The 12,829-nt window shown below is 35.6% G+C and overlaps 1 protein-coding gene across 5 annotated transcripts in view; it reads left to right on the top strand.

The window, feature by feature from the left end:
* The window catches only part of LOC101747129 (protein sickie), a 209,959-nt gene that overhangs the window by 156,437 nt on the left and 40,693 nt on the right, over positions 1-12,829 (top strand). For 4 of the 5 annotated variants that reach the window (XM_021349549.3, XM_038015827.2, XM_062672478.1 and 1 more), the window contains 7 exons: positions 243-356; positions 1,283-1,471; positions 2,084-2,110; positions 2,889-2,995; positions 4,218-4,346; positions 7,048-7,145; positions 8,305-8,379. In XM_021349549.3, the coding sequence (XP_021205224.1) occupies positions 243-356; positions 1,283-1,471; positions 2,084-2,110; positions 2,889-2,995; positions 4,218-4,346; positions 7,048-7,145; positions 8,305-8,379 (739 nt within the window). The remainder of the gene's footprint in view (positions 1-242; positions 357-1,282; positions 1,472-2,083; positions 2,111-2,888; positions 2,996-4,217; positions 4,347-7,047; positions 7,146-8,304; positions 8,380-12,829) is intronic. The other variant, XM_062672477.1, reaches the window with a different exon arrangement.

Raw genomic sequence — 12,829 nt, 5'->3', positions numbered from 1 at the left:
TTTATACCTCAGTGCAGTGTTCAGATTGTAAGAGTGATTGAACTATCTTATGGCATTCGACTATCGTGTTGTCAAAATTAATAGAAAGGTTGCAATAAGCAATATAAAATTTTTTAGTTCCTGTAATTTTTACATTAATATTATAGTTGGTTTTCAATAGTATGAAATGTATTTTTTTGTTAAATATTGCAACATTGACATTTGTTGTTAACATATAAATTATCGGATAATTTGTTCGTTAGGATTCCTCCGAGAGGCGGGATGAAGATTAGTGATGGAAGCCTTTCGGACACTCAAACCTACTCCGAAGTTAAATCAGATTATGGGATACCATACGCACCGTGGCTGAGACACAGGTACACAATTTGCCAATATTTGTCTATTGTAAATGAGTTAAGGTTTTAGCTGGTGTGATACCATAACGTGTCTTGTATTTTGTATGTGCCACTCCCTTCCTTGTATCGTTATCATTGTCATAATGTATAGTTTGCGTTGTATATCATTAATTCTCATTAACATAGATTCACGTAACAAACTTCTTTAAATTATTACTTGCATTGTAATATTATTCAGTTGTAAGTGCTTCAGTCACTAACAAAACTGTATGATTATTACATATTATTATAGATTTTCGTTAGTCGATCCATAATTTAAATATCTGAACAACTGACGAGCACACCATATATTCGTATATAATGTATACAGGTAGAATGGCTTCATTATGAACAATGCGTGTCACTTTTTTTTGTAATTCAACCCTTTGTATAGAAAAAAAAATCCATGAATGAAATACACCAATACAATAACGAAGATACGATTCTAATATTTTATCGATTACTTTAAACCGGTAATAGCCGGTAGTAGCCCATAATTTCTTTACGCGTATCTTTAAATGACTGAAATTTAACCTAAAACAATTCTCAAAAACAAAGTCACCCGCTAAATTATAATTTGCGTAATTACTGGTGGTAGGACCTCTTGTGAGTCCACACGGGTAGGTACCACTACCCCGCCTATTTCTGGCGTGAAGCAGTAATGCCTTTCGGTTTGAAGCGTGGGGCAGCCGTTGTAACTATACTGAGACCTTAGGACTTATATCTCAAGTTGGGTGGCGCATTTACGTTTTAGATGTCTATGGGCTCTAGTAAGCACTTCACACCACCAGGTGGGCTGTGAGCTCGTCACCCATCTAAGAAATAAAAAAAGGGTACATTTGAAATTGACACGCGTGTTCTAATATCGATACTACGTGTATACATTGGACGAATGTCCCCGGTTTCAGCAACACGTATTCGGCGAGCGGTCGCCTGTCCGAGGGAGAGTCGATGGAGTCGCTCACGTCGCTGCACTCGGCGCAACACAACCACACATCCTCCCCTAACTCACACCACCGCAGCTCACTCACACACAATAAGCTCATCATGCATCGTGACGCACAGGGCTCCAGGCTAAACAGGAGCAACAGTATTAGGTGGGTTGTAGATAGTTGACGGGATTTTATGGTATTCTCACGGGTGGATTTTCGGTTTTCGGTTTTGATATGCTACGTTTTTTTGGTGTTGGTCAAAATTGATGTTGTGTGACTTTTCAAAGTTGCACTGGTTCAGTGATATTTAAATTAATGGAATTTAAAGTAGAGTGGTAATAGAGTGGCATTGTATACTAAAGTAATTCGTTAAAAAAAAACAAAAATAAATAAATTATGTACTCGCAATTAAGTGACGTTATATTAATTGATTAGTGCCAGATCATTATCTAAGGAAAACCTCGTATTAATTTGTAAAAAGAACGCTAAACTGATTTTCTGTTGTAACCAGATAATTGGTGGAATTATGGAAATTTATCAATGTAGGGATAATCTTATTTGCAACTAAATTGAGCTCACCGTACTCACAATTCATACATTGCATATAACATTTTTATTTGTGTGATTCCCTGTGTCGCTTATTAATTGGATGTAAATAATATTATATATTATATTTTCAGATTTATACATACGTTTGTTGTTCTATCTAAATGTATACAAGTATTATGTAAAATGTATGAAATTGGGTTTTATTATATATTTTCGTAAAATTTTTAGCTATCTGAGAGATAGGACGTTTCCAAGGTATGCCACCAGACGCTCGTTTGTCGGTGTTTTTGCTTCGAAGTGGCACGCTTCAACGAGCATAATAATATATTGCATGGTTCCATACGGCACGGCTTCATGTCAGCAGCTAAACTTCATTTGAATCACATACGAATAATCTTGAAAATCAACATATAATGTAGTTATCCATTTTGAATACTCTTAAGCCTTGTTCGGACTAGGCGAGTATTTTAGTCGAGTACCGAGTAATTTAGTAGCTAAATGTGTCTGTGCACCAAAAATTTAGTCGAGAAGGTTAGTAAATAATTTAGTCAAGTCAATCCATTTTGTTCTATTTTTTCGGGCGAGTAGCGAGTAGTTTAGCCACTAAATTACTCGGTACTCGACTAAAATACTCGCCTAGTCCAACAAGGCTGTAGAGATCGTTGAAATGTATCGTCCGTGTTTGAGATATAAAATTGAAAAAGGATACACAGTCGTTTTCCACCCATTTTGCCATTAGTTAATTTGAAACGATGATACGCTTTGCTTACGTAAATAAACTGTAATACTTTCATAATAAAACTGGATACTCGGAATCGTAAAATCATTCTTACGTTAAGTTTGAAATCATTAAATTTAATAAACTGCACTTAACAATTTCGGAAAGAAAATCCAATCTTGCATTAATCCACATTTTAAGTATCATTCGTATATTTATTTGAGTTAAATCTGTATTGTTTACTCAAAATGATTTTTTAATGAAATCAACAGTAATATTGTTTATATTTGGAAAGTAATTGTAAGCGAATTGCAGGTCAACGAAATCTGAGAAATTATATCCATCGATGCTTCAAAGATCATCGGAAAGTGATTATGAACCGTATTATTGTTTGCCGGTGCAATATGGACCGTCTGGACAAGGTAAATTATTGTTTTTACTATTATAATATGGATAGATAAGTTCTCCATTCTTCTGGAACTAAGCGTGTGATTGTGGTAGACGTGCGGTCTCAGACTGTCCGAATTATTCCCAGTGCAATCGGAATATATTATATAGTACTCTGAGAACACTGCTGTTATTATACAGCGAATCCCTGTATCGTCATTCACGAAGCCCACGGAAAGAGATAGAGTGCCTTTAAAAATGTTTAGAATATCTAAATTGCACGTCATTTTAATGTTGTTCATCACATCACTTAATGTAGAATTCAAAATGCACACATGCGATACTAAATATTCCAACAGTGCCATCTATACGTAAGAGTTGAAACTGAATGTGAAACGCTTATAGTGACATCTAGCGTTCAAGCTGAGCTAATTTTCCAATATTTACTTCGAAACGTTGAACCATAGGCCAAGCACTTAATTAATGCATGGATAAAATTGTGAAAACAGACATAAATTAGGCACTGGAAAACCCAGTTAAAGGATTGAAAGCACTGGAAGAGACTGAAGGTGACGTTCAGCCGAAAAGAACCCGAATTCTCTTTTTAATATTATTAATTAGCCTTTTTTATTAAGATGAATTATGGGGCCTTTTTATCATTCTGTAATAAAATGGCTTTGATTGATTTAGTTTATTAATTAAATTATTTATTCTAAATAATGACCTCATGACGCAATAAATATTATAATTAGCAGAAAGACACCTAGGAAGACAAATTAGGTGTCATTCAAAAACAAAAAAGACAAAAAAAATGTATATTTGGAATCGCACGTATTCAAAATATCATTTTAACTTTAAATCTTTGGAAAACAGGAGAGCTACTGTACTCGATAATTCTGTTCCACACGTAAATATATTAAAAAGAGTTTTCGGTTTTCTCGAGTAGCAAACACAAAAGACTATATAAAACTTCTTTTCACGGTTTGATCTCTTTATTGAGGGGAGGGCGTCTTGAGAGCCCGCACGGGTAGGTACCTACCAGCGCCCTGAATCAGTAATGCGTTTCGGTTTGAAAGGCGGTGCAGCCGTTGTACTGTAAAAAGATTGGGGGAAGGGCATTTGCGTTGTTGTCTTTATGGACTCTGGCGACCATTTAACACATCCTTGCGATATAAGAAATCCCGCATTGACTCTTTATAACGAGATTAAACCGCAAAAGCAACATTAAATATATTTCGTACGTCACAAATTGATCAGGTCTAAGCTACGGCGTCTCGGAACCACCTTCGCCGTCTCCAAGATCAGCACTCAGTCCCACACATCAGCCTGCTAACGTGTTGCATACGCCGAGGCACTCGCATCACTATCCCAAGAAGAACGATGATGGTGAGCCCTGATTTTGATTGCACTATGGAGTAATTCCGCATACCGCCCATCTCAAAACATGAGGAATAAGTTTTAATAGAAGAAAGATTTGCTATGCTAATGTAGTAGTTAACTCGATGAAGCCACGGTCGTACGTGGATATGTTGCTAAGACAGATTTTAATCGAATAAGATCTTATAATACATTTCGTATTAAAGGACAAATGTCTTATTAACACACATGTCTTATTAAACGACAAACCATATCTCCTCCATGTATATTTTACTCAATCCTGATTGTCAAGGTCGAAATTTCTATCTTAGCCGATTTAGAGTGCACCGTTTTCATAATATTAATGAAATAGGCAAAGTCAAAACGGCTACCTATAGGTACAATCTTCTCTTCTAATTGTCGCCCGTTTTTTTTTTTAGATTAGCCGTAGTGTTTATGAATAAAAAAAATTATTCTCTAAATACCAATAAAAAATAAGTAGATAGCGTGTAAAATTAATTTAAATCTTAAAAGTGTTAGTAATTATGGTCGCTTTTGGATCATTGGGCGATTCTTAGTATAGGTATATTAACAAGACTATCAATAGCAGTGCAGAATTTGTTTCCATGAACGCATGACTCTTGATCTTTTCACATTCCTATAAACTATAAAGAGTCCTAATTACGATAAACTTGCCGGTAGAATACTAATCCTCACCTACCATAACTCTTATCCACTTCACACAAAGCTGTATGTGTAAGCTCGGCCGGGTGTGTATCAATAAATCTACCAAGCAAACTAGCTCAATTTAGCCTGCGAAGTCATATCTGCCTGAGCATTTAGATCCCAAAATACATATTGGCAGCGTTATTCGTAATGGTTCTATAAAATGATACATCTATGATACATCCAAAAATGATCCGCCTACTTATTTAATAGGATTATAATATGAATTGAGGCCATTCAAGTCACAGCTTATATTTATCGAGTGAACAGTAATTGCACTTGGCAACAAAACGAACGGTGCTAGCAAAATGATAGTAACCCATAAACAATAGAAGCTAAAACACATTTTAGATTGTGTTGTATTACAAAAATATTATTAAATGGATTTCAAATCTATTTATTCTTCCATTAATCTTCGACTTACGGAAACAATTTTCAGATTCTAATAAACCGTATAAGGAATCACCTACACAGTGTTTTTTTTTTTTTTGTTTAGATGGTTGGACGAGCACACAGCCCACCTGGTGTTAAGTGGTTACTGGAGCCCATGGACATCTACAACGTAAATGCGCCACCCACCTTGAGATATAAGTTCTAAGATCTCAGTATAGTTACAACGGCTGCTCCACCCTTCAAACCGAAACGCATTACTGCTTCACGGCAGAAATAGGCAGGGCGGTGGTACCTACCCGTGCGGACTCACAAGAGGTCCTACCACCAGTAAATATATATTAAATATATATAAATATATATTATCCAAAACATAACTGTCGTATAAAATGAATTGTCGCGCATCATAACTATCACACATGAAGCAGATGTTCTGATGCAACTCTACAACTGCCAACATGTGGTATATGGTTATGGTTAAGCATCGTAATTCAATGGTAATAACAAGATAAAATTTAATATAGTGTTTCAATTATTGGGGACAAGCCGGATGCGTCTTTTGTTCATGTTATTTTATAGAGATTTTGATAAAATGGGCAAAAATAAAAATTATATTGGGATGTTGTGGCAATACTTAATTCTAATATAATCTCTAATGACTAGATTCTCAGAGGAATTCTGTCTCGTAGTATTGTTATAAATTTATATTACGTTTATAATAACCCTTTTCTTTACTATCTACCAACACTTCAATTTTTGTTTTTTTTTAGTATGTTTTATGTTATATAAATAAAGTATTTTTAATAAAAAAAAGAACGATTTTGTATCTAAGATTTTTTTTACTTTTAAATCCATAACGTTTAGTACTATATATCTACATCAACTCCTAAACTTGAAATTCATTACGGATCCTCCCTATCCATTAACGGTGCTTTTAGGTACCACAAGCACAGGTCACCGTCCTCGTCGAACCCCGGTAAAATCGAAAAATATTATTCATATTTCATCATTTTATCAATATGTAATTCGTATTTAAATATACATAATTTCTAAAAATCTCAATTTATCAAAAAAAAAAATTACCGAGCAAAGCTCGGTCATTATCTAATTATAAATAATGCAATAAACATTAAACAATTATATTACCTAATCCACTATTAACATGGACGATGCCCTTGTACATCAAAAATTTTGAAAATTAGAATATTGATAATTTTCTATTTTCATATTATATTTTTATTATTTTCTATTTTTATATGTATTAGTAATCTCAGTTGCTTTTCTACTCGTATATATTTACTGGTGGTAGGACCTCTTATGAGTCCGCACGGGTAGGTACCACCGCCCCGCCTATTTCTGCCGTGAAGCAGTAATGCGTTTCGGTTTGAAGGGTGGGGCAGCCGTTGTAACTATACTGAGACCTTAGAACTTATATCTCAAGGTGGGTGGCGCATTTACGTTGTAGATGTCTATGGGCTCCAGTAACCACTTAATATCAGGTGGGCTGTGAGCTCGTCCACCCATCTAAGCAATAAAAAAAAAAAAACTTATGAATATTAGAAAAGCAAGTGAGATTACGTTTGAATATCGCAATAATGAGTTTTTATTTGTTTAGTTCATGGTTCGACTGCATCATTAGTTTCGACTGCTTCGTCACTTGCCGCTGGCGCTGGCGCCGATGAGAGGCACGCACACGAGGTACGTAATGTGAAAGTTAGTAATCAACCCAATTATTACTATATTAATTACATAATTTACTGTCTGTAGTTTACTGGTGGTACCTCTTAAGAGTCCGCACGGGTAGGTACCACCGCTCTGCCTATTTCTGTCGTGAAGCAGTAATGCGTTTCGGTTTGAAGGGTGGGGCAGCCGCAGAGAACTTATATCTCAAGGTGGGTGGCGGCATTTACGTTGTAGATGTCTATGGGCTCCGGTAACCACTTAACACCAGGTGGGCTTTGAGCTCGTCCACCCATCTATGAAAAAAAATCTCTATTTTATAGGGTAAATATTTTCAATGAAATACCCTCGTTTGTATGTATTTACAGTATGTAATGTAAATAAAAATTCTAAATAATGCCCTTAAATAAAACCGTGTTCGCGTTATATAACAAATAGAAAGCAAATGTCTGCCTAACGAACAGAAAAGGAAAAGCATTTCTTCTTCTTATTGTCGTTGTTTCGAATTATGTGGGGTCGTCGCGGTATGTTCTCTTATCACGCTGCATAGGGGCTTTAGGGGATTTGGCATGACTTTTACGACCGGCCCATGCTTAACGTCACCCGTCGTTAGGTTATATCTTCATATGGATATCCACAGCTAAGTGCCGTTAGCAGTGACTACTGTTTCTCCTTTTGACAATAGATAGTTGCAATTGCAATTGATCGTTTTAGCCCACTGAGTTTCTCGCCGGATCTTCTCAGTGGGTCGCGTTTCCGATCCAGTGGTAGATTCTGCGAAGCACTGCTCTTGCTAGGGTCAGTGTTAGCAACACTCCGGCTTGAGCCCCCTACATACGTAAGGTGAAGCTGAAATAGCCTCTCAAGGCTGTCAGCATAGGTAGGAAAAAAAAGATAGTTTTTTTAACCAAAGATTAGTACTTATAAAACAGAAAAATATAGGCAGTTTTGTTCGAATTTCGCGAATTGTAGATATAATAATTAGAACTACTGACATTTGAACAGATTAGCTAACACAATTTTAAAATGTCGGCGAATCGAGAATACCCTATCCCTCCATGGCCACATAAGCTATAAAGCATTCTAGATGTCGTAAATAATATAATGGCAAAAAGAAAAACCCAAGATTAAACCATAAAAGTAATTATAGTTATAGATTAAGCCAGTTTCTGTACATATTTCATTATTATAGGTACGGAAATTAAGAAGAGAACTAGCTGACGCAAAAGATAAAGTGCACACGCTGACCACACAACTAACGACAAACGTAAGTAACATTCGCTTTTATGATAATCTATTTCTTACTAATAAGTATTTTTATCTTTGTAATTTCTTTAACAATTTGTTAATAGGTATGTCCGCTTTGGGGTTCACCGACCTGTCTATTTCTGCCGCGATCCAATGCATTTTTTTTTGTTTCATTTCAGCAAACGATCTTGCAATCCAACTGATTCTAACGAAAAACATAGATATAACGAGGAATGGTGTCTCCGATCTTGACACATGTAGTCGAAGCTTAGTTATATAGTATACTAAACGTACTCGCCCGTTTCGCTGGGCATTTAAAACAACATTATTATTTATTGTCATTATTATTAGGGAGTCCAACACTCATATAAATATTAGCCTATCCATTAAGTACATGTATTTTCTACATGGATACCAAGTTTCAAGTCAATCGGATGCATGGTTCAGTAGTTATAACGGAACATCCGTAAAAACCACTGTAGATTTATATAAGTATATTAGTATAGATAAAACTATACCGCCCTTCATGCCTTCTCCGCGGCAGAAATATTTCGGTACCTATCCGTGCGTGTATAGTAAATTATATTTTTTGCGAGTTTAATTTTTGTTCTTCGATGTTCTTTTGTTAATACGAACTGAGTACATGTTTTCTTAGAATAATTGTACCTATCCGGTATAGTATACCGGTATAGACGTCCCGTATAGACGCATTTTATGATTCTACAAGCAAAACAGCTGCTCTGGCTGGCAGAGGCGATTCCGATCCAATCCCTGATACCTCTTAATCACGACCTTTCTTTGTTTTGGCACAATTGTGTTGTTATTGCTGTGTTACAATTTATTTAAGTCGTTGATGCCTATGGGCTCCGGTAAGTACTTATCACGAGGTAATAGAAAGAATCTTAATCTTTCAAGTATTCCCGCCGTGGTCAGTAGAACCTCATCATGCCGATGCAATAAAGGAAATAAAGTTTTACAAGTTCCTACGCTAAAATATCCAACCAATGCCTCAGTAGATAGGTATATTATAAGACGTATTCTGAAATTCATTGAACTGAATCAGTATTTGTCAATAACTTTTTGTCAGTAAGAACATCAACCAAAGTAATGTAATATATACGATATTTTGAAAGAAACATCTTTACTACCGTACATGTCAAAGTCACGTGTTCATTGGCTCTTAGATGCCTTAAATTTGTTTGACATTGTAACTCTATCTACAGTTAATCAACATCGCCTACTGTGAGAAAGATTGTTTTACCGATACAATAAAACCGTCAATTTTGTTTGTTGTAGTTGCTGATTTAAAAATGAACTTAGCGTTGTCAGTAATACGGGTTATTAAATTGAACTGAGTACACATTGACCTATCAACCCTGTTTATCGAACTATAATCTAAAACCACGAACTATAAAGTGAGCAAGTTCAGAGAAGTCACACGTAGGATCAATATAATATCGAAGGTCCGTCTAGCCATATCGGGTGTTAGGAATGTATGCCAAATGCCAACTGCTACTGAGAGCGCTGTATCTGTAGATGCTGTTTCACGCGAACCATGCGACAGGGTTTATGAACGCCGGGATATTTGGAACGACATTATTATAAATTACAGTTATGTGAACCAATGACGATATCGTTAATGAGAACACGTCTTAAATGAACACTTAAGCCCTTATCTTTTTTGTTTTAAAACGAACGTCTCTTTTGAGTTTTTTTTTTTTTGTTGAATATGCTTGAACTGAATGGAACACATACTTTTTAGCCGCCTCATCGTTTTGTTTTTGGAAGGAAGTACACAAACAAATGATTCACTCACTTTTAAAAAGTATACTTTAAATTTGAATATAAAATTAATTATAACTTTAATTTGAATATAAACAATCGTAAGGAATGACATAAAGTACCGCTACTACATATTTTGTAACTTGTCGACGTATGTACCTACGTACCTAAAGTGACATGACAAAGAGCTTTGAACACGAACAAATATGGCGTGTGACAACTTCAGTCTTGGACTCGTTGATGTCGAACTGATAAGTATGTGCATACGAATGAGGCAGCCTGGGTCAAATGGCATATGTCAAACATGAGTTCTTCAATAGTACTGTTTTTAAAATATACAAGGCAATAAATGGGTGTTCAATATATACGCTATTATACTTCCAGGTTTATTAAGTTCCAGGTCATATAAAACATTAAGATGAATGCAAGATAATTAGATAAGAATTTATGTATTCCCCTGATACATATTTTAAATGAAATAAAACTATAACTAATTTCAAATAGATTTTAATGGAAGAGTACTCGGCGTTATGACAAAGATGATGAGATTCCCATTCGAATCCCAGCTATGACTCCGGAAATAAAGTTTCCTACCTATCCGCTGGTAACGTAAGGGGCTATTCTGACTACTCTAGGACCGATAGGTGAGATGAAAGGCTCACCCTAAAAACCCCAAAGAAAAATTTAAGAGGCTGCGAAGATTTTGAGTTTGAATTTTCCGGGAATAAACATTTGGACAGAATAACATTTGTCGGGTCATAGTGTTGTGTAAAGTAAGACTCAGTTCATTTAACAAAAAAAAACTAAACAACGATTATCTTGAATCAAACAGGAGACGAGGATTTCAATGACATTGTTCTGGATATTTTTTTTTGTCTCCTGCTCAACTAATTGACTGTCGGTCAATGCGGCCATAAATAATTCAACGCCAGACTCGAAAGTCATCTCTGTTCTTGCGTCTTTATTGTTTGTTGTGATTGTTTGTGACGGACCAACCGCAGGGCTCCGTGTGTTTCCCCGAAGCGTTGTGCTTAACACTTTTGATCGGCGTTCGTCACGTTAAATACATTTTATCGTTCGTAAACATTCGTAATTAAGGAGCATTCCCCCACGTATTTATACGAAGAATAAACGATGCCGGTACTGTGTGCTTAGTGTGAGTTTATTCACCGTCCTCGTCGAACCAGTCGCTTGCGATGAAGGGCTCGACGAGCGAATTAACCCGCAGACACAGCCCACTGAGTTTCTCGCCGCATCTTCTCAGTGGGTCGCGTTTACGATCCGGTGGTAGATTCTGCGAAGCTCACCTACATGTTAGGGCGAAGCTGAAATAGCCTCTCAAGGCTATCAGCATAGGTAGGGAAAAAAGTGAGTTTTTTAACGTTCTCGATAGGGTAAAAGTAACAAATTTGTATGAAGTTGAAACAGCGTCCCTAACGGCAAACGTAAACGAACGTTCCAACTCCATACAAATTTCACTTAACTTTTACGCTATCGAGAACGTTAAAAAACTCGCACTAAGCACACTGATGAATGTAAATCAACCACAATCACTGTCTGTCGAACATATAAGTCATCACATAATTTGAAATACAAAAAAAAACTTTTAAGACTTTTGTCGTGCTCTCGTAACCCAAATAAATGTATGTATTCGTAATTATTGTGTATCGAATGTATTCGCAATTTAATCTTACCTTAAAATTTTCGTTTATAAACGCAAAAAAACATAAATTAATTTATGAATTTATGAATTTTCGTATCATCTAATCAGATACGGATCTCTGTGGATTGTAGTTTCGTTTTATTTCTTTTTTTTATTAATAAAATTAACGAATTTAAATGTCAGTTTATTGTGACCTTTTAGTGGGAATATAAATTGAATACGTTATAATACACACGGCACGATAATAATACGAAAATGTACCAAAAATGACATTTAAACACAATACATATTATTATGTATTTTTTGTGCTATCTATGATGATAGTGTTGTATATGTGTGTGTATACGTATTATGAGTTCATAATTCACGACACTGACTACTTGTCTTACCTGACTTAAAATAAGACAAAGTTAAATTCTTCAAAATTTCATAATGATAATAAAACCCATTGTGGTTTGTTTGTGCTTCTCTTGTTCAAACATTACAAACCTTCGTGCGCTTAGAGACGTTATCAAAAATGTAACTCGATCCCGCGTCCCATAAATCCTATGAAGTGGCTACACTTGCGCAACAAGTGTCTCGTGAACGATAATATATCCACGACCCGCTTATGTGGCTTCTATGTCTTTATCATTGATGTCACTATTTAAGTATAAAGACGCATGTAAAATATTTATGTCTTCTAATTAATCCTATGAACTATTATCATTATCATTGCTATCATTATCTAGTATCGGTATTCTCCATAGATTTACATTCAACCTGTTTGGAATCATCTTGCAGGCATAAGTGTTCCCGTCTTTACAATCAATAACTTCCAATCTTTAACAATCTTGATTGATTCCCAAACCCCAAAAATAACGAGTTTTACCTTTCCCCTTCTTAGTAAAACGCGCGTACATTACATTAAAGTTTGATCCGGGATTTTAGGGTTCCGTGACTCATTTTATATTCACTACATTATAACACGAGCGACATGCGACACGATTGGTTAGTAAGACTACTGAACTGAACCCCAGAAGTT

Source organism: Bombyx mori, chromosome 15 (assembly GCF_030269925.1).
Source record: "Bombyx mori chromosome 15, ASM3026992v2".
NCBI classification, from domain to species: Eukaryota; Metazoa; Arthropoda; class Insecta; order Lepidoptera; family Bombycidae; genus Bombyx; species Bombyx mori.
Note: the sequence above shows the minus strand (reverse complement) of the source record. Positions and strands in the feature narration are given on the sequence as shown.